Source organism: Petaurus breviceps, unplaced genomic scaffold (assembly GCF_028583685.1).
Source record: "Petaurus breviceps papuanus isolate PSGF00001 unplaced genomic scaffold, PetGlider_PUasm1.0 175, whole genome shotgun sequence".
NCBI lineage: Eukaryota > Metazoa > Chordata > Mammalia > Diprotodontia > Petauridae > Petaurus > Petaurus breviceps.
The window spans coordinates 8,119,529-8,146,512 of NW_027185764.1; the positions used below are offsets into that span (position 1 = coordinate 8,119,529).

At 38.5% G+C, this 26,984-nt stretch overlaps 1 protein-coding gene across 2 annotated transcripts in view; it reads right to left on the minus strand.

Annotated features, from left to right (window-relative positions):
- Positions 1-7,960: 7,960 nt before the first annotated feature.
- The window catches only part of ARPC1A (actin related protein 2/3 complex subunit 1A), a 341,638-nt gene continuing 322,614 nt past the window's right edge, over positions 7,961-26,984 (minus strand). For both annotated transcript variants that reach the window (XM_069084743.1, XM_069084742.1), the window contains 6 exons: positions 19,940-20,047; positions 14,992-15,204; positions 12,557-12,632; positions 12,145-12,338; positions 9,298-9,388; positions 7,961-8,321 (listed from right to left, as the gene is read on the minus strand). In XM_069084743.1, coding sequence (XP_068940844.1) covers positions 8,283-8,321; positions 9,298-9,388; positions 12,145-12,338; positions 12,557-12,632; positions 14,992-15,204; positions 19,940-20,047 — 721 coding nt within the window. In that variant the 3' untranslated portion in view covers positions 7,961-8,282. The remainder of the gene's footprint in view (positions 8,322-9,297; positions 9,389-12,144; positions 12,339-12,556; positions 12,633-14,991; positions 15,205-19,939; positions 20,048-26,984) is intronic.

Here is a 26,984-nt window from a genome sequence, read left to right on the forward strand (position 1 = left end):
GGCCCAGGATGCAATGGGGGATTTTTTAAACTAAGGTTTTTAACAGGTCTCAGTTTGACTGAAGTCATGCCCATTCAGTGATTAAGGTTATATAAGAAATCAGGCAGGGAATGATCTCTTTTACCTAATCCATCCTTCCTTCCTTCCTTCCTTCCTTCCTTCCTTCCTTCCTTCCTTCCTTCCTTCCTTCCTTCCTTCCTTCCTTCCTTCCTTCCTTCCTTCCTTCCTTCCTTCCTTCCTTCTTTCCTTCCTTCCTTCCTTCCTTTCTTTCCTTCCTTCTCTCCCCACACACTTCTTTCTGTCCACATATGGTATCATACCCTCACCTGCAGGTGCTTGGCCCAGAGGAATGTAAATTTTGATCACTGACTTCCCAGGATATCTTGGGGTTTATGGGCTAGATTTTATTCTTAAGAACCCTGCCTTAAACCCTAATCACTCTGGTTCTAATTGATCGGTCAACAATAAGTCCCAGGTCAAACCCCACTTGGTCATTGTTTGATTGACTCAGAGTGAATGTAAATAGTAATTGTTTCCATTTTGGTCGGAAATCTTGAGGGTCTTCCCCTCTCATATTGACAAGGAATTTGTTCTAAGGTGAAATTTCAGCCCATTGTGTTCTATTCAAGCTTGGTTAGGAGATGTAGATCCTTTGTGTAGATTTCCTAAGGCTGGGGGTGACTTGGAATAAATGCATGTCCTCTAGTCCCTCATTAGAACAAGTCTATCTCTCATAATAATATTTATTCTCTCATTAATTTTTAACCAATCAGAGTTGATTGCCACCCTCAGAAACCCACTCTTCCAAAGGCATATACATGAGCATACTGCCATGAGGGGGTCTTTGGCATTCAAGGGTGTCATCAACCCTTTTATTGGTAAGAGACTAGCACTTATTATGAATAAAATGATTAATTAATTACTCAGAAATTGTCTCTCAAACTTTTTAAATGTCATAGTCTCCCCTTTTGTTAAATGAAGAAAGGTGGTGTATTAATTATCTTTAAAGTCCCTCCCAGCTCTAGAATTGTATGAAATCAAGTCCAAATTCCTTATTTTGGCTTTCAAGGCCTTTTATAAGCTGACCTCATACTATTCCCTCTGCTTTATTTAGGTTTGTCTCCTCAGTGTCTCCCATATATAACAAGGTCATTTCCACCTGTACACCTTTGCTCAGACCTGCAATGCTGCCCAAACCCACTGCCTATTTTGAGTCCTAACCATTTGTCAGGATCTAGGCCAAGACCCATTGCTTCAGTGAAGCCTTCCCTGACTTTAGCCCTCATTGATCTGGTCTCTGAATTCCTACCACACAATCCACACCACTTAGCTTAGTGATGAACTCTTCTCTAGTTATTTTACATCAGCCTTGTTTCCCAAACAAGCCTGCAGGCTCTTTGAAAGCAGGGGTCCCTTTTCTTTTATCTTTCTTCACCTCTGTAGGCTGTGACCCTGCAGGCGCCCTCTTTTCCTTGATACTCTCTTCTCTCTAGGCTTTTGTGGCGCTGCTCTCTCTTCGTTTTCCTGTATGATCAAGTTTTCTTTGTTTCCTTTGCTAAATATTCATCCATGTAATGCCTGCTAACAGAGGGAATCCCCCAAGACTGTCCTGGGTCTTCTCTTCTTCCTCCAATACGGTTTCCTTGTTCATCTCATCAGCTCCCATGGTTTTAATGGTCATCTCTATGCAGATGGCCCAGATATGTTTGTCCAGTTCTAACCTCTCTACCGGCCTCCAGTCTTGCCTATTCGGTGCCAACTGTCTATTGGACATCTTGAACTGTATGTCCTATAGAAACATTAAACTCAACATGTCCAAAATGGAACTCATGATCTTTTCTGCCAAATTCCTCCCCCCCACACACACACACTCCTAACTTCTCTATTACTGTAAAAGGCACCATCATCCTCTCAGTCACCTAGGTTCACAACATGGGTGATTTCCTCTCCCCCCATATATAATCTATTACCAAGCCATGTTGACTTTTTTTTTTTACCAATGTTTCTCCCCCTGTATCTTCTCCTTTGACACTGCCATCACCCTGGTACAAGTTCTCATCCCCTCATGCATGGACAATTGCAACAGCCCGTTGGTTGGTCTCCCTACCTCAAGTCTCTCCCATTTCAGTCCACCATGCACTCATCTGTCAAAATGATCTTCCTAAAGTGAGTCTGATCATATCACCCCCTTATTCATGAAGCTTCAGTGGCTCCGGATTATCTCCAGAGTCAAATATAAAATTCTGTTTGGAATTCAAAGGCCTTTATATCCTGGTTCCTTCCTACCTTTCCAATAGGTGGTGGCCAATAGGATCTTCTTATAATTTTCTCACCCCCATGTACTCTACGATCTGGTGACACTGACCTTGCTGTTGCTGGAACAAGAAACTCCATCTCCAAACTTTGTTGGCATTTTCACTCTTGCCCTTGACTGGAATGCTCTCCCCTCACTTCTGCCTTCTGGCTTCCTTCAAGTCTATCTCACTTTCCAAGAGAAGCCTTTCCTGTTCCCTCTTCAGGCTGGAGCCTTCCCTCTGCTGATTTGCTCCGTTATCCTGTACATAGCTTGTTTGTGTGGGGCAGTTGGGTGGCTCAGTGGATAGAGCACCAAGCCTAGAGTCAAGAAGACCTGAGTTCAAATCCAGCCTCAGACACTTACTAGCTGAGTGACCATGGGCAAGTCACTTCACGGTTTGCCTCAGTTTCCTTATCTGTAAAATGAGCTGGAGAAGGAAATGGCAAAACACTCCAGTATCTTTGCCCAGAAAACCCCAAATGGAGTCAAATACAACTGAAAGAGTGCAACAAAACTTGTTCGTAAATAGTAGTTTCCATGTTATCTCTCCCATTAGACTGAGCTCCTGGAGAGCAGGGGCTGGTTTCTGCTTTTCTGTCTGTCCTTAGTGTTTAGTCCGGTGCCTGGCACCCAGTAGGCATTTCATAAATGTTGACAAGGATGTTGAGAGATGAGGGAATGCAGTGAGTGCCATGAAGATGAATTTTTTTTTTCCTTCAGGGAATAGATGGTCCATTTTGGCTAGACCACCAGTTGCTTCAAATATGTAATGTGAAATAATGATGGAAAAGGTCTGGAAGAACTTAAACACCAGACTGAGGAATTTGGATTTAATCGTAGTAATAGTAGGGAGTCATTGAAGGCTTTTGAGCATAGGAGCAACATGGTCAGACACATAACTTAGGCAAAATTTGAAAACTTAATTCTCCTGGTTTGACCATTCTACTTGGGGCTTTAAGCCTTTATTCTAACAGGAGCCTCTTCATATCACAAAATACTTTCATGTCGTTAAAATTATGAATTTTAGCAGTGTGCAGAGGAGAGTGGAGGAGACTGTAAGCAAAGAGGAAAATAATTTTATTCCAGTAGGAGGTGAACAGGGGCCTGAATTAGGCTGGGCATTGTGAATGGAGAGAAGACAATAGATGTAAGAGATGTTATGGAGGTAGATTTTCTCAACCTGGAAAAGTACAGATTTATTTGTTAAACTGTGTCAGACTGGATTCAGTGACCAAGCTGATTCATCCATTTGTACAGAATTGGTGTCCCGAAATGCCTTTTCACTTTGGTGAGGTAGAATGCTGCATGCTAAATGGCTGGCTGAAAATATAATGTATTGTTGTCCAATATCGAAAGTCGGCAGCCACAAAGAACAAAATATATTCTGGGCACATGCCAGCATGGCTATATAGGAATGTAGGGAATGTTTAAAATAGCTCACAAGCAGATTCAGAATATACATATCATGACTACAAAAAACCCCTAGTCCATAGTACAATATTTGCCCATGATTGAAAAGTGAGGAAAGGAATACAGATCAAATACAATGCCATTGTTATTTTGTTAAAACTCCACTACTTTTCCTTTTAATCACTCATTTTCACTGAGGTTTGAGTTTATGATTCTCCAATAAAATAAAAAAGCTGAACCCTCTGAAAAAAATGTCCAAGCCTTTAAAGAAATGAGCATGAATGCCACACAGAAAACCACGAGATAGTGCCTGCATACAAAACATGTCATCTGATGTTCCAAGAACAATTTGGAATGCTTTCTTTGTGTTCTCATAATACAAACTTAACCTAATTCCCTGAAACAAGGTTTCAATACACTTGAATACTCAATCCTGGCTAGACAACTGCTGTTCCTCCCCATCTCTTGGGGTCAGTTGCCTTGAAAGAGCTATTTCTACCAGTAAAATAAAGGTTTTTTTTGGGGGGGGGAACTTGAATGTGGATGTAAGAGACTTGGGTTTGAATCCTGTTTCTGACATTCCCTTAAACATATTGTTTCACCTTTGGTTTTTTAACCAGTCAGAATGAAGTAACTGTGGGATACCTGTCTCAGAAGCCTATGAAAAGTTCTTTTTCTAAACTAAGTTAAATTTAGCCCTCGCTACATTCCTTCATCTCTCAACATCCTTGTCAACATTTATGAAATGCCTACTAGGTGCCAGGCAATAGACTAAACACTAAGGGTACACAGAAAATTTAGCATTTTAACTAAGTTAAATTGAAAGCACTTCACAAGTGTGAATTCACATTATGGAACTTTAGAGATGTGGAAAGGGCTTTAGAACAGAGAACCTCAGAACATACTATAGAACGTTAGAACAGAAGGGATTCTAGGGACCATTTAGTTCAACCCCCTAATTTTATAGATGAGGACACATTTGCAATGACAAGGTTTTATTCAGCTGCCAAAGCAAGATCACAGGCATGAGACTGATTTCCTTTGGATGCCATCCCCAGGGGTCACCAATGTCCCAGAAAGCTAAGTTCTAACATAGTTCCACATTAATTAAAATGCTCCACATAATCTGTATACTAGGCATTTTAGGAATCTGGGCTGCTATGGAATTAGCTACTAAGTAATATGGCACTATAGGACTTCTCCCATCATAAATCAAGGTTTCTGACCAGTATCACTCTCTAACATTCGATTCTCCACTCCCATGTTTATTACTGGTCAATCCCATCGACATGACTGAGCCCATCACTTTGCCTCTTTAGGCATGGTCTCCTTATCATATGTAAAGCAAGAAAGCTAGGATAATTGACCACAAGTTCTATAGGGGGAAGGACTTTTTCTCTAGATTGTGAACTTTGCAACCATACATTTATTTACCTTTCATTCACTGTTGCATTCCATAAAGGGTCAATGATGCTGATATATTCAGTCAATCATTTAGTGTGCAACAATGTACCAGATCAAAGTGAAAGGCATTTCAGGACACCGTTCTGTACAGATGGATGACTCAGTTTAGTCATCAAACCCAGTTTGACACAGTTTAATAAGCCTGGTTTTATGGTTCCAACCTGAAACATTCTCGGGCTAGATGGCTAATTATCAGCCCCGATGCTTGTGGACACTTGATCCTTTCTGTCTATGCTCTTAACACCATCATTTCCAGGATTGAAAGGGCCATCTCAGAAGGTAGCGGCTTCCCTTGATCCCATGGCCAGAAAGCCTTCAATGTTTTGGTTGTGAGAATATTGGGCAAGTCAGTTCCCCTATTTGGATCTGTTTCCTTATCTACAAAATAATGGAATTGAACTCTTAGCTTCTAAGGTGCCTTCCATTTCTAAGGGATCAAGTCATTGCTTCCATCGGCGTCTTTTTGTTCTCTAGCCTTGACTTATTCCAACAGCCTGCTAAAAAAAACCCTGCTGGTCACTTTCCTCTTGATCATCCTTCCTCTAGCCTTCTTTTCCAAGTCATTGTGTTTATTTTTTTTAACCTCCTCTTTCACTAGGCACATTAGCCTTTTTCCATCAACATATATAAGATATATTTATTTAACCTACTGGGGAAAGAATACAATTACAATATACATAATTGGGTAGATTGTGATAAGGGTCAAAAAAGGAAGCCAGGGAAGCCAGAAGGTAGAGAAAAGGAGGGAAAGCATAGATAGCATGGGAGACAGCCAGAGAAAACACCCAGAGCCAAGAGATGGGGTGCCTTTTTTATTGAATAGCACTGGATCAGAGTGTGAAGGAGATATATAGGAAGACTGGTAAAGCAGGATGGGGCTAGGTTATAAAGGGCTTTGAATGCCAAGCAGAGGATTTTATATTTGATCTGGAGGCAAAAGGGAGCCACCGGAGTTTACTGAGTAGGGGAAATGACATGCTTCCTCTAGCGTTACTCTCCTTAACCCAGGAGTTACAGTAGCTAGCTTTGAGGATGCCCAAAGGTCTGGGCTAGTGCTGGACAAACCAAGGATGTGTAGGTTTCAATATAAATCCTTTCATTTCTTCCTAGGTGATTCCTCTACCCTCATTTCCGGTACATTCAGGAAATTTCACCGACTACCTACAGATCTCTCACATTGAACGTTAACTAGGACCCAAAGCAGGTCCCAATCTTTATCCTGACCTTTGGGACAGTACTAGGTTGCCCTTAGAATTCTGGTGCTGACATTAAGAGGCTGAGAATATAACTCAGTGTTACAATCCTATTTCTTCAACATGACAATGAAAAGCACCCCACCAAGTCAGATGAAGTTGTCCCCTCCATTAACCACAGAAAAGTCATGAAAACTATGTACATTTCCCATATGACCAAAAGTTTTCCACTCAAATCTAGAAGGCGGTACAGCATAGTGGAAAGAACACTGGACTTAGGAGTCAGAAATCCTGTCATCAAATGCTGGCTCAGTCACTTAGCAGCAGGGTGTTCAGCAAGGACTAGCACCTTTGATGTGAGGGCTTGCCCAAGCCTCTTCAGGCCTGCTCATCCCCCTTTGGCATTCACCTTCACCCAACTCTCACCTGTGGCTCCCAGAGGCCATAGGATGAGGAGCAGCCACACCCCAGTAAGCCCACCTCAGCAGACAGGTTAAACCAGGCTGAGGGTAACTAAGAGGCCTCAAACCCATCAGTGAGTTAGAGAGACGTCTGTCTACCCCAGGCATGTGAAGACTGCCTGCCCTTGGTTGAATGGGCAGCTGAGAACAACTCATTCCAGCTACCATGAAAGCAGTTGAAGCAGGCCCTGTGGAGAGTCAGAGCTTGATCAGACATCAGAGATGCCAGGGTCAACTACTGAATCCTGGGCCATTGTCAGTCATCTTGATTTTTGTCTAGCCACTGGACTTCAATGACTCTGGAAACATAGGCAAAGTCAAGATATGACCCATTAGCTATTATTTTACCCCAACATCAAGATGTTATAGATCCTCTTTAAAAACAAAGGATGAACAACATGTGAATATGGACAAGTCCCTTAACTTTTCAGTCAAACAGACACACACACACCTGTATGTATGAATATATGAATGTGTGTGTATATACATTTTTTAGCAGGTCTTTTTTCCAAAGAACTGGAAACTAAGAGATAACCATCAAGTGGGGAAGAACTGAACAAATTCTTATTGTATGTGAATATAACAGAATGTTATTTTGCTTTAAGAAAGGATGAAGGGGATAATTTCAAAGAAGTCTGGAAGATTGATATGAACTGATGCAGATTAAGGTGAACCAGGAGAACATTTTATACAACAATATTATAAAGACAACAACTTTGAAATATTTAAGAAGTTTGGTTACCACAATGACCAACAATGATTCCAGAAATCATATGAAACAGCTACCTACCTCCCGACATAAAGGTAATAAGACTCAGTGTATATTAAGATATATATCTTTTGGATATGGTCAAAATGGGAATTTTTTTTTACTATATATGTTACACACATATTTTAGTTTTCTCCTTTTTTCCCCCAGTGGGATGGCAGGAAGTGGAATGGAGAACATATATCTTTTGGATATGGTCAAAATGGGAATTTTTTTTACTATATATGTTATACACATATTTTAGTTTTCTCCTTTTTTTCCCCCAGTGGGATGGCAGGAAGTGGAATGGAGAAAAAACAAAACAGATTTTATTTCACTGCAAAACCATGAAATTAAATTTAACAAAAAAAAATCACAAGACAAATACTTCCTGTATTTTTTTTTTAATTTTTCTAGCAGACAATTTACATAAAATCCCCCTTTAATTTAGTGTGACAACTTTCCACAATAAACTACTTAAAGAGCAGCTTTTGGTCAAGAATGGAATGAAATAGCCAATCAAAAAGACATCACTGCTGATTTTTTAAAACCAATACATTCACCAATTATGTTCAAAAAAACAAAAACAAAACATCTGCAAGGGATATTTTCTTAGTTTTGACTTGTGGTAGGGTCTTTCCTGTGTTCATGCAAATGCTGGAGCTGCATTCTGTCAAGTGTCTGTCATGCTAGAGAAAGGAAATACAGCTTCACATGATTCGTAGCCCCTGGATCGAAGACTCTAAAGTCTGGAGAGAAAAGAGAAAATCAATTAACTAACTAGTTTTATAGTGGTAATCTGAAAACCCCCGAAGAGGCTCTTTATGTCTATGGAATGTTTATGAGAAGCCCACTCTGGAGGTATTTTTACACATTTTACACACACGCACATGCACAAAGCCAGACACTCTTCCCACTCCTAGGAAGTTTTGTCTTCCCTCAGTGCTGACCCCAGTACCCGGCCCTCAGACTCATTCTTTCTACTCTCTCATGCTGTCTCCCTCTCCACCCTCAGGCACTTCCTAGTTTGGGGTTAAGAATCGGAAGGCATTTGTCCTGAAAACTGCAGAAGCAGGACGAATCGAAGACATCTGAGGAGGGACCAAATATCATAAAAAATCCTGTACATAGAGTTAAATGCAGGGTTATCTTAGTCCCTCTGAGAGGAAGGTAAGTGATATCTAAAGGGAAGAGAAGATGGCAGAGATATTGTATGGTTCTACCTAGATCTTTTCAGGCATTTATTTATACTCTTGCTCTGTTTTCTAAATTCTAAAGATGAAAACCTCCCTAGAAATAAAAATAAATATCATGCAAGTAAACAGGTAGTGACAATGCAAATGTTTTAGTTATTTTAACATCTAGAGAAGTTAAACAAACCCAAACAGAAGAGTGCATGTGCACATGCGTGTGGGTGTTGTGGAGACACATTCATATATTTAACTTGGATAATATCTCCACATAAATAAATTCTTCTTTCTACTGAAAGAATAAATGAGGCCTAGATAGGTTCCTTATTACTGAAGGGTTGGTCTTAAAGCTTTTAACTGAATCACATCTAACACTGTGTGTTTCTATTATATACATCAGAAAATTTTTACTTGGTTTCAAATACGGTTAAGGTTGCCCTACATAGACATAGTATTGCCATGTAAATGTCAGCTACTTATTTCTACTACCACGAGCACGACACAGACAAAACCTATTGCGCAAGTTACAGAATACCTTGAAATCCCAAATTGTCATTGCTCCATCAATGCCAGTGGTACAAAATTTGCGGCAGTCTTGTTTGTCCACTTCATAAATAGACACTTGGCTGAAAAAGGAAGAATAAAGTGAGGGACTTCAGGGAACGTTAACACTGCGGCAGTGATCTACGGCTGTCCAATCTCTCCTGTAGCAGGTCAAGCTTTACGGCTGCTCTAGTGAATGAGCTATCCATCAACTGCAATATCAAGTCTTCCATCCAAATTGGTTTGCAGCAATTTGACTCAGAGAACACCTCACTTTGCTCTCAGGTGTATGACAAAAACACTGAAAGGAGGGAAAGTTCATTTTAAGCTGTTTCATAGATTTATGGACAGAAGGCTCCAATGAAGCACCTCAGAGTTTGTTTCAAAACAAAAAGCAGAGATGTTATAAGAAGTAGATTTCCAGCAAGTCTGTCAAAGAAACTGCTCAATGATACCATGATAATCTACTTCATATGCTATCTAAAAAGCCAGTCTGGGACAAGGGTAAGAGCACAGAAACCACCACAGCAGCAATTTTTACAATGGATTTTACTAGTTCAGATTCCATCAGGCCAATGGAAAAGGCCCTAGACTTGGTGTTCAGGTCCTGGCTCTGCTCCTCACTAGCTGTCACCCTGGACAAATTACTTTTCTGAAGCTCACTTTCCTCATCTATAAAACAGGGACAATAATACTTGAACAATTTACAGGACTGCTGGGAAACTCAAATGACATAATGTATGTGAAAATACTTTCTAACAGTAGAAGCACTATATAAATGTGAGTGATTATTCTTAAAGGCAAGTTGAAGTATTATTGAAACACAGCTGGCTATTAATAAAAACTGTTAAGGTTTTCTCAAAACATCACAAAGTCATCCCAAATGTATTTATAATACATAAACTCCACCCTACTAAGTTTGTGGCCATTTATATCATAAATTTCACCAGTAAAGACAATACGTTACTAATTCCAAACAAAAAAAAAAAAGAAAAAGGTAGGGAATGAAGGAATTCATCTTTAAGTTCCTTAACCAAAAACTCAACTCCATAGTTCAAAATTAATCTTTCTTCCTTACAAGCGCTGGAACCCATCTTCTTCTAGGCAAAGCTAAAACTTTAAAAAAGAAAATAGCTATTCCCATCTGAAAGGATTTCACCATTTAAAAAAAACTACACTCTTAAAAACTTCAGGAGAGACAGTAAGGTCTATTTCCTTTCTGGTATGCAATCTGTATAGAACTGCAAGGAAAAATATGCTAAGAAATGGCTTTTAAAGCCTTTTATTTTAAAGGGTGTCTTGAAAAGTGCAGTTGCAAGATGAAATAGAAAGTAAAGCCTGTTTTTTCAATTTTCCCTAATACTCAGCATTGATAATTTTCAAGCTATTATAAAATCGGTCTGCTTTACCAAATGAGTTTGTAGAACCACTTAAACTGCACTCATTGATGGTATCAGATAACATGAGGGCTGGAAAGGACTTTAGGGGACAAATCATCTAGCTTACTCCTCCTTTCAAAAAATGAGGAAATTGAGGATAAAAGTCACCCAGCAAGTTAGTGGCAGAGATATAACAAGAGTCTCCTGATTCCAAATCCAGCATACTATGCTATTTCAAATTTCATCAGAGAAAAATCTAGTGCTTGCAATCCATCATAAAATTTTGGTCTCAAGAGATCAAAAGTCTAGTAAGACAGAATATTTTATGGCACTCTGGCTGAACAACGACTTGAATTCTCAAGAAAACCTCCCATTCTTCCCTATTGCCTGTGATTTTGATGGACAAAATTCAAGCCTTCCTTCTTATTATATAGTTACAAGTTCCTAGTGTGAAACAACTAAAAAGAATCCATAGTTTTATCATAATGACCCTAATGAATTAGTTTTTTTCTAACCATACAATTCTCTTGTTTTTTTTTTTTTGGAGGGCAATTGGGATTAAGTGACTTGCCCAAGGTCACACGGCTAGGGGTGTGTGTGTGTGTGTGTGTGTTTAGTGTCTAAAGCTGGATCCAAACCCAGGTACTCCTGACTCTAGGGCCAGTGCTATTCACTGTGCCACCTAGCCGCCCCTAATTCTCTTGTTCTTAAGTATAAGGATAGGGTTCAGGACTAGACCCATTGGCACTGGGAACACTTGGGTGAAAAAATTTCCTCTACCCATGAAGGCAAGCATCTTCTCTGTAACATACAGTCTTAGAGAACTGTTTAGAGTATTTAGAAGTTAAGTGCCTTGCCAGGGTGTCACACCGTAAGTATGTGTCAGAGGAGGGCCTGAAATATAGGTCTTCCTGGCTCTGAGTCTAGCTCTCTCTTCACACTATGCCACTCTATGCCACATCCACAACAATGAGTTAAAACCCATAGCAGGAACAAAGATGGAAGCATTGTTTCATAATGAACAAAGTCATGACATTCTGCCTCAGGTTTACTAGTAAGGAAACTAATAAGAGACTGAAGTGAAGCTTTTGACCATTTACTATGGTTCTGAAAAATATCTGCCAAAGTTAAATCATGGTAATGGGGTATATGGCCTTTAAATTTTGCTGCATATTTTTCACAATTCTCATAATGAATAGATTTTGTCTTTCTTATCTCAAAAGTCAGAATGATTCTGTATCTCAGTAACTATAACTCAAAATACTCAGGGGGGAAAATGAAGAAGCAAAGGAAATCCAGACTCTTAGTAAGTCTCTTACATGAAGTGATGCTAGTTTGAACGGTATGAGGTGGGAAGATGGAGGAATGGTATATCAGACACATGATAGCCTTTCTAATGAGGTTATATGCAACTATTTACAAGTTCTATTCTGAGTCTGAAAGAGATGATTAGCACCTACGTGATACTGTTTTGGTGTAGCGTGTCAAGAGCGGTGTTGCGATCCTCAGTCGTGGCTCTCTTGTCCATGTTGCGGAAGCGTTCCATGGCAGAAATGTTGCGCTGGATGCTTTGTTTTGGAATGTCTAATTTGGAGACGAAGGTCAAGGAGCCACGATCATCATAATTGAACAGCATTGGGCAGCAGTCATGGCCCTGAAACAAGACATTATTAAGGCCACGGAAGGTACCATCATACATCTAGCTGACTTCTAAGTAGAACATTCATTTTTAGCATTTTTCACTATTAAAAGTGAACACAATTTTCTCTAAAGGCCTTTTGTGCATTGTGAACAGCTGTATAATGTATGTATTATTCTCTTGCTGAAAAAAATACAGAGTGCCACAAGAAAAAAATGAAAAGAGATACTTACAGCAGCCACCACGCTATTCTCAGAGACAAAAGACACACTCAGGAGTGGGAGGAACTCTGTTTTCAGCTGTGAAACCCTGAACATAAGAGCACTTATTAAACAAGAACTCAAACTAACTACATAGCTTTTTTACAGACACAGAAGATGACAAAGAACCTATCTCTCAGGGGCTCCCAGGACACAAGCTTATGGTGAGTCAAATTATCAACACTTTAAAGAATTCCAAATATGAGATAGATGGGTCCTATGGTAACTTTCCTGAATCATAGGAATTTAGAGTCTGAAGGGTCCTCAGAAGCCATCAAACCAATCCCTTAATTTTACAGATGAGCAAACTGAAGCCCAGAAAGGTTAAGGGATTTACCCAAAGCCACAGAGATAGTAAGTATCTGAGGCAGGATTTGAGCCCAGGTCTTCCTGACTTCAGGTCCAAGGCCCTTCCAATAGCTTCCCATCATCTGAGAGATGAAATTTAAACTCCCAGTCAAGGTCATTCCAGCATTTTATTTCCTTCTTCCTTCACAAAGGAACCCTCCACTCCAGCCAAACTAGTCTATTCACTGACCTATAAAAATGCCATGTGCCCTTCTATCCCTTTATCTTTGCTCATCTCTGCTCACTCTTCTTGCAAGGCTCTCCTCCCTATTTAAACCCTATTGGTCCCATAAAGCCCAACCTAATTTTTATCTCTCTAAGAAGTGTTTCCTGACTACTCTAGATAAAAATGACCTGTTACTCCACTAAGTATGGATGATACTTATTTGTACCATTTATTTGGAATTTAATCATACATACACAGGTTGCTGTTAGCTGTATTTTCATGTATATTTGACTCTATAAATTCTGTGACAGTAAAGACTCATTTTATGCTACCGAGCAGGGTACTTTATGTATATCAGGTACTTAATTAAAGTTTGTGTATTGACAAGGATAAATCATCTGATTTTACTCAAAAGAGGGACATCCTTAAAGATCATTTTTTATAAGTTGGTGTAAGGTGCTGGATTAATATTTTACTTTTTACATTCACTGTGACATCAGATTTTTACTATATGAAGTTTTGTTTCAGAGGGTATGACAAAGTACAATAAATTTATATTCTTAGTAACACATTTAAAGGTTTATTATGTATATTAAAACCACCTGGATTAAGATGAATAAAATCTACTACATTACGGAACACTACAACATCATGACCTTTTTGGGATAAAACCCTTTAAACTAGTTAAGAAAAAAAAAATCTCCCAAATTTGAGGTTATACTATTACTGTGCCAGTAGAGGGAGCCAAAGTTACCCAAGAAAACTGATTTCTAGGACAATGGGATACTACATTCCATTAGTAATTAAAATAAAGAACCAGATAACTTCAGATTCCCTTGGAAATCTGTGTTTATCAAGACAAGGTAAAAACAGATAGGAGAGGGGCAGCTGTGAATAGAGTACCAGCCCTGGAGTCTGGAGGAACTGAGTTCAAATTCGGCCTCAGACACTTAACACTTATTAGCCATGTGACCTTAAGCAAGTCACTCAACCCCAATTGTCCTGCCTTCCACCTTCCAAAAAAACAAACAAAACAAAACAAAAACTGATAGGAGAAAAGATGACTGAATTGTTTTTCTTCAATTCTCCAACAAACAAATATGTAAACTGTAACTAGTCATAGAGAACTTAAATAATAAATGGGCTTATCATAATTCAAGTTGTTCTAACATATCACAGAGAAATTAGCATAAAAAATTTTAGGCATTACTTAACTGGGTCCAAATTAATGGAAATGTTGAATATTCACTTAGTAAATAGGGCAAGAAATTATCTATTTAATAGACCCAGCAAATGATATTTATTTAAAATCTTGTTAAGAACCAATGTGGCAGAAAGGAAGATGTATGGAATTATGATCAACAGAATAAATTGGCTATTTTGAAGGAATACATATCAGCACCAAATCAGGCAAGTTCTCAAAGGAATTTTCAACAGTTCTTTCATTAGATACTGTTTCTGGCTGTAGGAACATAACCCCCCCCCCTTTTTTTTTGAGGGGGGAAGGCGAGGCAATTGGGGTTAAGTGACTTGCCCAAGGTCAAACAGCTAGTAAGTGTGTCAAGTGCCTGAGGCCGGATTTGAACCCAGGTCCTCCTGACTCCAGGGCCAGTGCTCTTTTCATGATAATCTTTTTTCAAGTCCAGGTTTAAAAACATTTCAAAAGTTAGCTGTTACTCAGTACAAATATGTCTTAAGGGACCTATTCTGTCAGTGAAAATTTCCAAATTCAAAGTCTCAATGTATTTCTGCAATTTTAAACTGAGTTAAACTCAGCTGACTAACCTAAAAGAGACCTGTTTTGACTTTCTTTCTTATATCCCATTTCTACAAGGAAGAAAAGGCTTCAGAAATGGAAACCACTTTATGTTAAAAAAAAAAAAAGAATACTTACATCATGTTTTTGGAGGCATCGGCAACTGATACAGTACTATCATGGCTGACCCAAGCAAGGCGGTTTCCGCTGGCAGAGAAACTAACTCCATGTACCCAACCACCACTTCCGGTACCACCAAACTCTGACATCAGTTGACCAAAAGGCATCTTGGTACCCCATGGAGTACTGGCTGGCTTTTCATCAACTTCTTTAATGTAGGCAGAAAAAACTCTAGAGAATGGGGGAGAAAAAAACTACAAATGAACAAGAATTTAAATTAAATTAAAATTGAATTTATGTAATTTTTTTAAGGCTTCCAAAGCATTTAACTCACAACAATCCTGCAAGGAATAAAGAGTGCCAGTATTATATTCCCATTGTACAGTGGGACAATCTAAGCACAAGAAGGCTAAGTGACAATGACACAGTAAGTGGTGGGGCTACAACACTTGAATCCCTTCTCCTTATTCCAAGGTCTTAACCATATCTGAATACCTGTATTTTATACACCCACACCCTTACATTCTGCTAACCCACACAACCCTCCATCCTGCTGAAGCTCCACACCAATGCTTCACTGTGACACAGAGGTGACCCTGGAGTCTTGGTCGAGACTCCAGCAGTGAAAAATTCAATAGGTCTTAGCTGGAAAAGGCTTTTGGCTATGGGATGGGGATGGACTGTCTCTGTCATCCAGGACTAAATTTGGAGATGTGAGATGATGATAAAAGAGGACAGAGAAAAGACAACTCAACTCTTATTTAGTTCATTTTATTTGACAATGAGGATGATCTGTGTATTGGGAAGAATGCATAAAAATAGTTATCAGATAAGAAGACAGCATTTAGCTTCCCACAATGAGTTCAAATCAGTAGGCCTGGATGTACTATAACTCAGGGCACTGAAAAACCTGGCAGATGTAATTGCTGCCAATGATCTTTGAAAATTTTGGAGAACAGAAGGTGAGCCATGAGAATGAACAGAGAAAAATGTCCCAATTTTCAAAAGGGAGAAGGAGGTAGACTCTTCAAAGTACAGGCTGACAGATTTCTAGCAAAAATTCTAACATATTATTAAAGAGATCCTTTTGGAAAAGACAGCAATGAATGCTGACAGTCAGTATGCCTTCATTAAAAACAAGTCATTCCAGGTTAAACTTGTTTCCTTTTTGTCAGGATTATCAGATTAGCAGGTCAGAGAATGCCACAGATGTAGCATACCTGGATTTCAGCAAGGCACTTGTGGCCAAGATGAAGATATGGGCTCATACTGTCGGCTAGATCACTGTTTCACAACAAACATATATCAAAAGGTCAGGATGATGGACTAAATCTTATTAATAAAATAAAAATAGGAATACATTTGAAGTCCAATACAAGTTTAAAGATTCAATTGTACAATTGTAGCTAACAAAAAGTTCATATAAAAATGATTTGGGATCTTAGTGGACAGCAATTCACTATTATGACTATGCAACAAAAAAAATGTGTTTGTTCTGGACCCATTAGCACAGAAAATTCCCAGCATGGAAATTCTTTCCACAGGTGCAGATTATCAAGTTGAACACAACTTAAAATCTTAAGAGAGTTGCCTGGGCATTAAGACGTTAAGTGACTTGCAAATGGTCACAAAGCCAGTCAGTACATATTAGAGGAAGGACTTGAAGCTAGGTCATTCCAACTAAAGCTGGCTATACCTATGCTGCCCTTCACCAGTACACAGCAGCCAAAAGTACTAACTTGATCTTAGGGTACCCTGAGAGAATCCAAGTGTACAGAATGAAGGAAGTAACAGTACTGCTTCACTCTCCCCTGGTCAGACCACATCTGCAGTATTGCATTCAGCTCTTGTTGTCACAATTGAGAAAGGATACTGACAGTTTGTGGAATATCAAAAAAGGAGATATCAGGAAGGTGGGGAAGGAGTGTAAACTAATAAGGAACTCAGGATGTTTAGCCTAGATTAGAGAAGACTTAGAGGGGAGAGGAACAAGGCAGCCAGCATCAAGTACCTTGAGGGGAATAACATAAAGTTAGACTTACTTTGCTTGTGTTTACAGAGCTGGAAACAATAGGTAGAAGTCTCGTAGAAAGGCATATTCAGGCTGAAATTCAGGAAAAATTTCCCAAAAAGTGGAACAGTCCTTAAAGTAAACCAGGAACAGGCTACAGTAGAGAGGTAGCCTTAATGCCAGGAAGACTGAGTTCAAGCCCTAATGTTGACACCTGTGCAGCCACTTTGCTCTAAGCAACTTTACTTTATTTATTGACTTTTTGGAGGGGGGAAGGAAGGGCAATTGGGGTTAAGTGACTCGCCCAAGGTCACACAGCTAGTAAGTGTAAAGTGTCTGAGGTCAAATTTGAACTGGGTCCCCCTGACTCCAGGGCCAATGCTCTATTCACTAAACCACCTAGCCACCCCTAGGCAACTTTATAAGCTGCAGAAAAGGTGGCAACTTAGAGTTTCCTCATGCAGGGATTCTCTTCACTCACAAAATCCAGAGATCCAATCCTTTTCCCTAACCATAAACAGAATGGGATGTCTTGGGTTGTAGCAGATTTCTTTTAACTGGAAGATCTTCAAGCAGAGATTAACTAACTACTCAAGAACATCGCAGGAGGCAGCCCTTTAATTCTTGGGCCACATCAACTCTCAAAGACCACTTACTGTTTGTGGGGGGTGGGGCAGAAAGGTTCTGATTTGATGGAGGGACTGACTATTCAAGAGTCCTTGAAGTACTGCTGAAACATCCTCATGAAATTCAAGGATATCTAACATTGAAAAGAGGAGCTAGTACCCTAACACTTGGAAAGAATGAGTTTCATTTAAAATCAGATTTAACAGTGTAAAGTTGTGAATTAACATGAATTCATCTGGAAAAATATATATGCACTCATAATTTCAAAAGCAAACTGGCCTAAATAATTTCACAGTATACTCTCATTTATGTTGATTTTAAGAATCAAGGGCAAATGTCCAAAAGAAGGCAACAAGAATGGCTTGGCTAAAGGAAGTAAGGATGTTTAAACTAGAAATGGGAAGACAGCATGTTAGCTGTCTTCAAGAATTTGTAAAACTGTCTTGTGAAAGAGATTTTTCACAGATGAAACATCTAAGGCACAGATAAAGATGGAACTCCTTATTAGTTGTCAATTAAAACACAACAAAGAAATTGACAAAGGAATCCAAAATTTTAGGGCAGAAAGCATGAACAAGAGTATCTGCATAATAACATAAAAAAAATGAAAATGTTGTAAAAGGAATAACTCCCCTCCCTCCCTTCTACTTCCACTTCACAATGCACTCTTCATGGCTCAGTCTGCTTTTTTCCTATATTCTAAAAACATTCATCCACTCTCAATCATACATCAGAGATAAAATGGACTTCAGAAATCAAGTCTAATTCTTTCATTTTAAGGATAAGCAATCTGAAAGCCAGGTTCTTGAGCCTAAAACTCAACCCCTAAACTTCCTCCTGAGCACTAGGCTTAAATAATTAAGTCTTAAACTGCCTAATTAATGTCTTCATGTGCATATAACCTAAAAATCAATTCATCACACTAAAATTGGTTTACCCCCAAATTAGCAACCTGTCCCAACTTCCTTGTTTCTACCATTCTTCCATTAATTCATTAACTCAGCTTCTGAACACTGGAGTCATCTTTGACGCCTCCTTCCCCTTTACTTGGACCCTATCAATCATCAAACCCTACTAACTGTTCCTCAGTAATGCATCAAATTCATCCCTTTCCATTCTCACTGCTATCCCTCCATCCTTGGCCATTATTACTTTATGCCTATACTAATGCAAAAAAGTCCACCCACCTCGACCTCAACAGTGGAAGGAAGTGGTGAGCAGGGGTAGTCATTAAGTCAGAGACTGAACTGATTTTATCTTAAGCTATGATGGAAGAATAATAATGAATTGATTATGATAATCAAACAAAATGAAATTATATCCAGAAAATTATATATTCAAAGGATGAAGCTCCTTTGTTACACTTTGAATAACACGTGCTATTCTGTATTTGCCATATAATGTGAACCAAACTCTATCCTGATAATCATCTTTTCAGATCTGTTCTAATAGAAATCGTGGTGGTAGCTATTCTCTTTCTCTTTGTTAGCAATGCCTATTTCCAACTTCCAGAGAAGCTATGACATTATGCTGCATACCAAAAACAAGGGTAGCTGAACATACTGTAGGAACAAATCAAAATTTAGGAGACCATATGACATTCAAAACCCTAGGAAGGATTCTGAAAGATGACTGCATAGCTCTATGTTAAAATAGAATTCACTAGATGAGCCAAACTTAATTGATGTTCCCTCAATTCCCTACTGTTAAATCTGGTTTTAAATATTGAACAAGCATTTTTTCCAAATAATAACCCCAGAGTAGTGATACCAGCTGTCTTTTTCTTCATGTAACCTAATGGATTCCTCACATCTTTTCTAGTCTTACATATTCCAAATAATACTGTTTTTCACAGAAGGGCAGATTCAAGATTTCTGTTTCTTTGTTAGTGATATATTGATAAAGTTTAAAAAGCAATTATATTAGTATGAATCCTGCAAACTATCACCAAACTCAATTGCATTTCTTCTGGTCATGCCCTAAGAAAAATAACTAGTATATATATATATATATATCACTTTATAAATAACAGTAGTTTTGCTATATTTTGTTAATATCATAGAGGTGATATCATAAGGGCAACTGTCAGGGATGTCATATTAGAAAGAATAAGTCAGTGTAAAAACTTTTTTCCACTCTATATTGCCCATATTTTCTGATATTGGCAGGAAGATTCTAAAAACAAAAAAATGTAAGTATAAAGGGATTTAGGTCCCAGTCTTTCTATGTTATTACTTCTTGACTTTGTTTTAAGTTTGATAACACAAAATGAATTAACACCTAGTGAGTAAATTTGAAATCTATAAATCAAATTTAGTTTTTTCTCACCTGCATTTGAAATCACAAGATCCAGCAGCCAGCAAAACATTGTTGGGGTGCCAATCCAAACTCAGGACAGTAGAACGAATTGGCTTTTTTATGTGTTTGCTCACCCACCTAAAAGCCAAAAAAAGTGGTAACTTAAATATACACATACCAAGAGATGTCATACCATAGCTCCCAATGTCACATAATTCTACTTAAGTAGATAAGTATGAATTTCACATGTACTAGTGTGGTTAGTCATTGTGTTGATGAAGAATTCCTAAGTCGCTTGAAGACATCTATCTTTAAAATATTATTACTGTATAAATTGTTCTCCTGGTTCTGCTGACTTCACTCTGCATCAGTTTATACATGTCTTCAGAAATATTTTATTCAAGAAGACAGTCAGCAGGTGCTGGATACAACGAGCACCAAATAGCATAAACATTTATTTTAAATACTAACAGAAAATGACTAGCTATAAGAGAGTAATTTTCAGATTAGCTGCCACACATAAGAGTTAGAGGAAAGAACAAAATTGATACCTGATTTTAAAATAAAAAGAAAATTATGTGCAATTGAGACAATCCCAACCTAACCTAAACAAGTTGTTGATGTTAAAAAAAGGGAAATGGATAAAAGAACAGAAATTTACATGGATTATCATATTTACTAAAGAAGTTAACATGTAAATCAACTGCCATTGTGAAGAGACCAAAAGATCCCAGAAAATACTTTAGTGAATTAACATCTGATCCCTTACCAAATGGAAAGATGGCAGCCAAAGGAAATATAAACTAATCAGAAAAATCTTTATGGAAGAGGATAGTGAAAGAGGAACAGTATCTCACATATTTATTTCCATGTTGTCTCCCTTTAAAATAAGCTCTTGAGGGCAGGGGTTATTTTTAACTTTCTTTGTGTCTCCAGCACTTCATGCAATTCCAGGCACACAGAAAGTGCTTCAGAGATGTTTGCAGGCCAGCTGCTGGCTAGAGGCAAAATAAGCTTACAGAAAGCTTGATGAGACCGAATTAAGACAGATCATGCTCAGAGCATTTAAGGATGAAAGTGGAAAGAAGACAATCAACAGAAAACAAATAGAAAATGTGTCAAGATTTATAACAAGCTATTTTTCATCAATGACACTCTACCCACAACATTTGGATGATAACATCTAATATTGGGCTGTCTGCAAACATGTTTGCCATAGTCCTGAGGGAAGTTCAGCCCTACATAAGGAAACATGTATATATGTTGAACAGAGTGGGTGATCCAAATATACTCAGAAGAGATATATGCTGGAGAACAATTTTGAGGGTGTTTGATGGATTAATTTTCAAGAAATATCAAAGTGGGGAGGATACAAAACACATGGTAAAGAGTCAGACTTTATAATTTTTTTATTAAAAATGCTTAGAAAATTTATTTTTAGTTTTCAACATTCACTTCCACAAGATTTTGAGTCCCAAATTTTCTCCCTATCTTCCCCCACCCCAAGAGAGCATGCATTCTGACTACCCCTTCTCTCAATCTGCCCTCCCTTCTGTCACTCCCCCCAACTCTTCTCTTATTCCCTTCTATTTTCTATTCTCCTTCTATTTTCCTATAGGGCAAGACAGATTTTTAAACCCCCATTGCCTGTATATCTTATTTCCCAGTTGCATGTAAAATCAATTTTTAACATTCATTTTAAAAACTCTGAGTTCTACATTCTCTCCCCTTCTCCTCCCACCTTCACTGAGAAGGCAAGCAATTTGATGTAAGTTATACACATGAAGTCCTGCAAAACATTTCCCTAACAGTCATGCTGTGAAAGACTAACTATATTTCCCTCCATCCCTATCCCACTCCCTGCTTATTCTATTTTCTCCTTTGACCCTGTCCCTTCTCAAAAGCGCTTGCTTCTGATTATCCCTTCCCCCCATTTGCCCTCCCTTCTATCACCCCCCCCCCCCATCTCCTTCCCCCTTACTTTCCTGTTAGGGTATGATGGAGTTCCATACCCAATTGAGTGTGTTATTGCCTCCTTAAACCAAATCTGATGAGAAGAAGATTCACTCATTCCCTCTAACCTTCCCCTCTTCCCCTCCATTGTAAAAGCTTTTTCTTGCCTTTTATTTGATAATGTACCCCGTTCTACCCTTCTCATTCTCCTTCTCCTAGTACATTCCTCTCACCCTCTGATTTTATTTTTTAGATATCATCCCTTCATATTTAACTCACTATGCCCTCTCTCTCTCTACATACACACACACACACACACACACACACATACATATGTTCCCTTCAACTACTCTAATACTGAGAAAGGTCTCATGAGTTACAAATATCATCTTTCCATGTAGGAATGTAAACAGTTCAACTTTACTAAGTTCCTTATAATTTGTCTTTCCTGTTAACCTTTTCAAAAATGCTTTTTGAGTCTTGTATTTGAAAGTTACATTTTCTATTCATCTCTGGTGTTTTCATCAAGAATCCTTGAAAGTTCTCTATTTTACTGAATGGCCATTTTTCCCCCTGAAGGATTATACTCAGTTTTGCTGGGTAGGGCATTCTTGGTTTTAATCCTAGTTGCTTTGACCTCCAGAATAGCATACTCTAAGCCCTCCGACCCCTTAATGTAGAAGTTGCAAAATCTTGTGTTATCCTGATTGTGTTTCCACAATCCTTGAATTGTTTCTTTCTGATTGCTTGCAATATTTTCTCCTTGACCTGGGAACTCTGGAATTTGGCTATAATATTCCTAGAAGTTTTGCTTTTGGGATTTCTTTCAGAAGGTAGATTCTTTCCATTTCCATTTTGCCCTCTGGTTCTAGAATATCAGGGGAGTTTTCCTTGATAAGGTCTTGAAAGATGTTTAGGTACTTTTTTTGATCATGGCTTTCAGGTAGTTCAATAATTTTTAAATTATCTCTCCTGGTTCTATTTTCCAGGTTAGTTTTTCCAATTAGATATTTCACATTGTCTTCTATTTTTTCATTCTTTTGGTTTGTGCTATAATTTCTTGCTTTTTTTTTTGAGGGGGGAAGCCTGGGCAGTTAGGGTTATGTGACTTGCCCAAGGTCACATGGCTAATGTTAAGTTTCTGAGGCCGGATTTGAACTCAGGTCCTCCTGACTCCAGGGCTGGTGCTCTATTCACTGTGCCATCTAGCCACACATTGTGCTATAATTTCTTGATTTCTTAAAGAGTCATTAGCTTCTATTTGCTCCATTCTAATTTTGAAGGAATTATTTTCTTCAGTGAGCTTTTGGAACTTCTTTTCCATTTGGCAAATTCTACTTTTTAAGGCATTCTTCTCCTCATTGGCTTTTTGAACCTGTTCTGCCATTTGGGTTAGTCTTTTTTTTAAGGTGTTATTTCCTTCAGTATTTTTTTGAGTCTTCTTTAGCAAGCTGTTGACTCATTATTCACGATTTTCTTGCATCACTCTCATTTCTCTTCCCAATTTTTCCTCTACTTCTCTTTCTTGATTTTCAAAATTCTTTTTTGAGCTCTCTATGGCCTGAGAGCAATTCATATTTTTCTTGGAGACTTCGGATGTAGGAGCTTTGACTTTGTTGTCTTCTTCCGATTGTCTATTTTGATCTTCTTTGTCACCAAAGTAAGATTCTGTAGTCTGAGGTTTTTTTTTTCCTTTGTTCATTTCCCCAATTACCTGACTTTTTAACTCTTTGTTAAGTAGGGCTCTGTTTCCAGCATGGAGGGGGTACTGTCCCAAGCTTCATGGGTTTTTGTGCAACTGTTTTTAGAGATACTTCTAGGGACCTGTAAATTTTCAATTATTCCAAGGTGGTATGACCAAAGGAGAAGTGTTTACTCCTCCCTGGCCTGTGCTCTGGTCTGTGAGTGACCACAAGCACTCCTTTCTGCCTTTGAACTATGAAGAGGGCTCCCTCTCCACTGCCGCCATAAGATCCACCATGCCAGCACTCCTCTTTGCACTAGGACAGCCACCCAGGACTGCAACACAGACCCAAACATGGGTAAAACAAGAGAATGCTGCCTTAGCGCCAGCAAAGATATCCCTGAAATTCCCCTCTGATCAGCTGCTCGATCCCCCCACCATCTATGGGCCAGGAGCTCCAGAAACAGTTGCTGTTGCTGCTGCCCCAGGGCTGGGGAAGGACTGTTTCTTTTCTCACCCAGGTCCAACAGATTGTTCCTTACTGACCTTCCAAGTTGTCTCGAGGCATTTATGGATTGCCATTTAGGGTTGAGAAGTCTGGAAACCACCACAGCTGCCAGTATTCAGTCCCCTGAGACCTGCTCCAGGTCTGCGCTGGCATGTTTTGCGTTGGACTGTGCTCCTTTTCCAGCCCAGTGGGACAGACGTTTCCTGTTGGCCTTCCAGGTTGTCTTGGGCTGGAAATTTGTTTTACTCTCTCATTTTGTGGGTTCTACTGCTCTAGAATTTGTTTAGAGTAATTTTTTAGAGGTATTTGGAGAGGTCTGGGGGAGAGTTCAAGAAATTCCCTGCTTTTACTATGCTATTTTGGCTCTGCCTCCCAGACTTTATTATTACTTAAAAAAATTACCAAGAGAGTATCAGTAACTACAATCCACACATGTACAAAGGGCATCCTTGATGAAAATATGAAGGGGAGGTGCAGGGAAGAAGAACAAGTATTTATTTAGTGTCTATGATGTGCCAGGCATTGTGCTAAGCACTTTACCAACATTATCTCAGGTGATTCTCACAACTTTGGAAGGTAGGTGCTTTTAGAATCCCCTTTTGGCAACTGAGGAAACTGGGGCAAAGAGATATCAAATTACTTGCCCAGGGTCACACAAGTAGGAAGACTCTAAGGCTGAATTTGAACTCAGATCTTTCTGACTCCAGGCCCAGATTTCCATATCATACTACACCTTTAAAGTCATACAAATAATGGAAAGAGAGAGAGATGGCAAAATCTCACTGTGCTCACTAACCTGCTGGCCATAAACAACATTTGATTTGACAGAACAGAACACTGCCTTACAACTCTCCTCCAATGTTTCCTTGAAAGGTGCAACAGTAGAGTTAACTTCTGCATCATTTTACAAATTTATTTTTTTATTAACAAAATTATTTTTTCTCTCCTTTCCCCTTATCTTCTCCCAAATTGGGGTGGGCTGGTGGTGGTGGTAAGAATACCTTTATAACAAATATGCAGTCAATCAAAACTAATTCTCACATTGTGTAGGTCCAGAAATTACATATAATCTATCTATCTATTAATTATCAACAAGGCACAAAAATAGAAATACATGCTTGTCAAACATGCCATGTCATGAACCAGAGGAGGTTGGTTCATAGTTAAGTCCAAATGAGAGAGATTCCCTACAGATGGCAATGGCCGACAATGTGCTGTTTATATCAATACCTAAAACCATGCAAAACCTTCTGAATGAAATCCACATTCACTAAAGAGTTAAGCTTCATCATTCACACTAGAATAACCAAAGAAATAAAAAATGCCTGTTGCTCATGCTCTACTAAATCCTTAGATGTATAGGACATGGAATGCCATTATATGTATGTTGGAAAAGCACTGCAAATGGACAATGAGTCCTGAATTCACTAGAATGAAGACTGCAAATTGGATTCCCTTTAGTAAACTGGGAAATGCTTTTAATGACTCCAAATTTCTCCCTGAAACCACAGCCTAGCTTGTTTAACATCAGTAGTGTTCTGGTGATGCTACATGGTAGAGGAATACCATGAAAAACTGTGTAGGAGAGATGGCACAATGATTTATCAGAAAGATGTACAAATGTCATGCAGTGAGAGGAAAGGATAATCAATGGATGAAATGTTGAGAGATTGCTGGATGGTCCCTCTGTAAAGGTTTTATAGGAGGACATGGAATGAATAGTAAAGAACAAGGACAAGAGTCACATATGATAAGAAGGCACAATTGTGTGAGACTGACAACTGTAATGATATTTGAGTATCAACATTCACTAATTACTTATCTTTCCTTATCTTCATCTTAGTTTACAAGGTACCTGAATCTTACAAATTCATTTTATAGTCTTCTATCAAGCTACAATTCTATTTTCAAGGGAATAATTAAGATCTGCCTTGTAGCAGAAACTATCTTTTATGTGTTTTTCTCCCCCAATTAGTGTGAACTCCTTAAGAGCAGGAAATGTTTCACTTTTTTGACTCTATCATGTAAACAGGCTTGATATTCCCCCAAATGGCTGAATTTAAGTGTATAGCACAATGCACACAGTGAGGAGCAAGATACTTAACAATTCATAACATCATTTGATGTCTCTGGGTTGTTGTTTAAAAAGTGATGACGCATCATCATGTAAATTAGCAGGCTATTTTAAGTTAAAAAATCAGCAGACTAGAAATCAAGACCAGTATCTTTGTCTTCAATTTTACCACTAACTCATGTGACCTAGGCAAATCAATACTACCTCTTCTGACCATAGTTTCTTCACTTATTAAATGAAAGAGATAGACAAAAATGACCTCTAAATTCCTTTCAGCTCTAACATATAAAATCCTTTGAAATATTATATTACAATTGAGAAGAAGCTTCTCAATTCACAGAAAGTTAAAAAAAAATAGAGCGCATTCACATTACTTCCTTCACCCTGTTATTCAGTAAAAAAAAAACCCAAGAACCTTTTATTCAAAACACATAAGCTTGGAATTTGTGAAAATTCAGACCAGAGTTGTGAAGTTTCTCTCTGAAGGCGTGCAAAGAAAAGGTTTATTATGCATATTCACAGAAAAAATAAGATTGTACAAGGGTTTACACTATCTCTAACCTACCTAAATATAAAATGTTAAGCCCTTGAAAAGTTCTCAATTTACACAGAAACAACTGATGGCTAATTGTAAGTAATTCTTATCTATTCATTAAAGCAAATCTCCTCAGAGGCAACATTTTGTTCACTGTGCTTGAAAGAAAACCAAATCTTTTAAAAAGGTATATATTTTATAAATCAGACTGGTTTCTTTCCAATAAGTACAAACTTTGAAAGTTTTATTGTATTATAAAAAAACAAGAAGATAATTCCCTTCCTTTGCTGTGCCTAAATACAACAGAAATGGCAAGGCTGT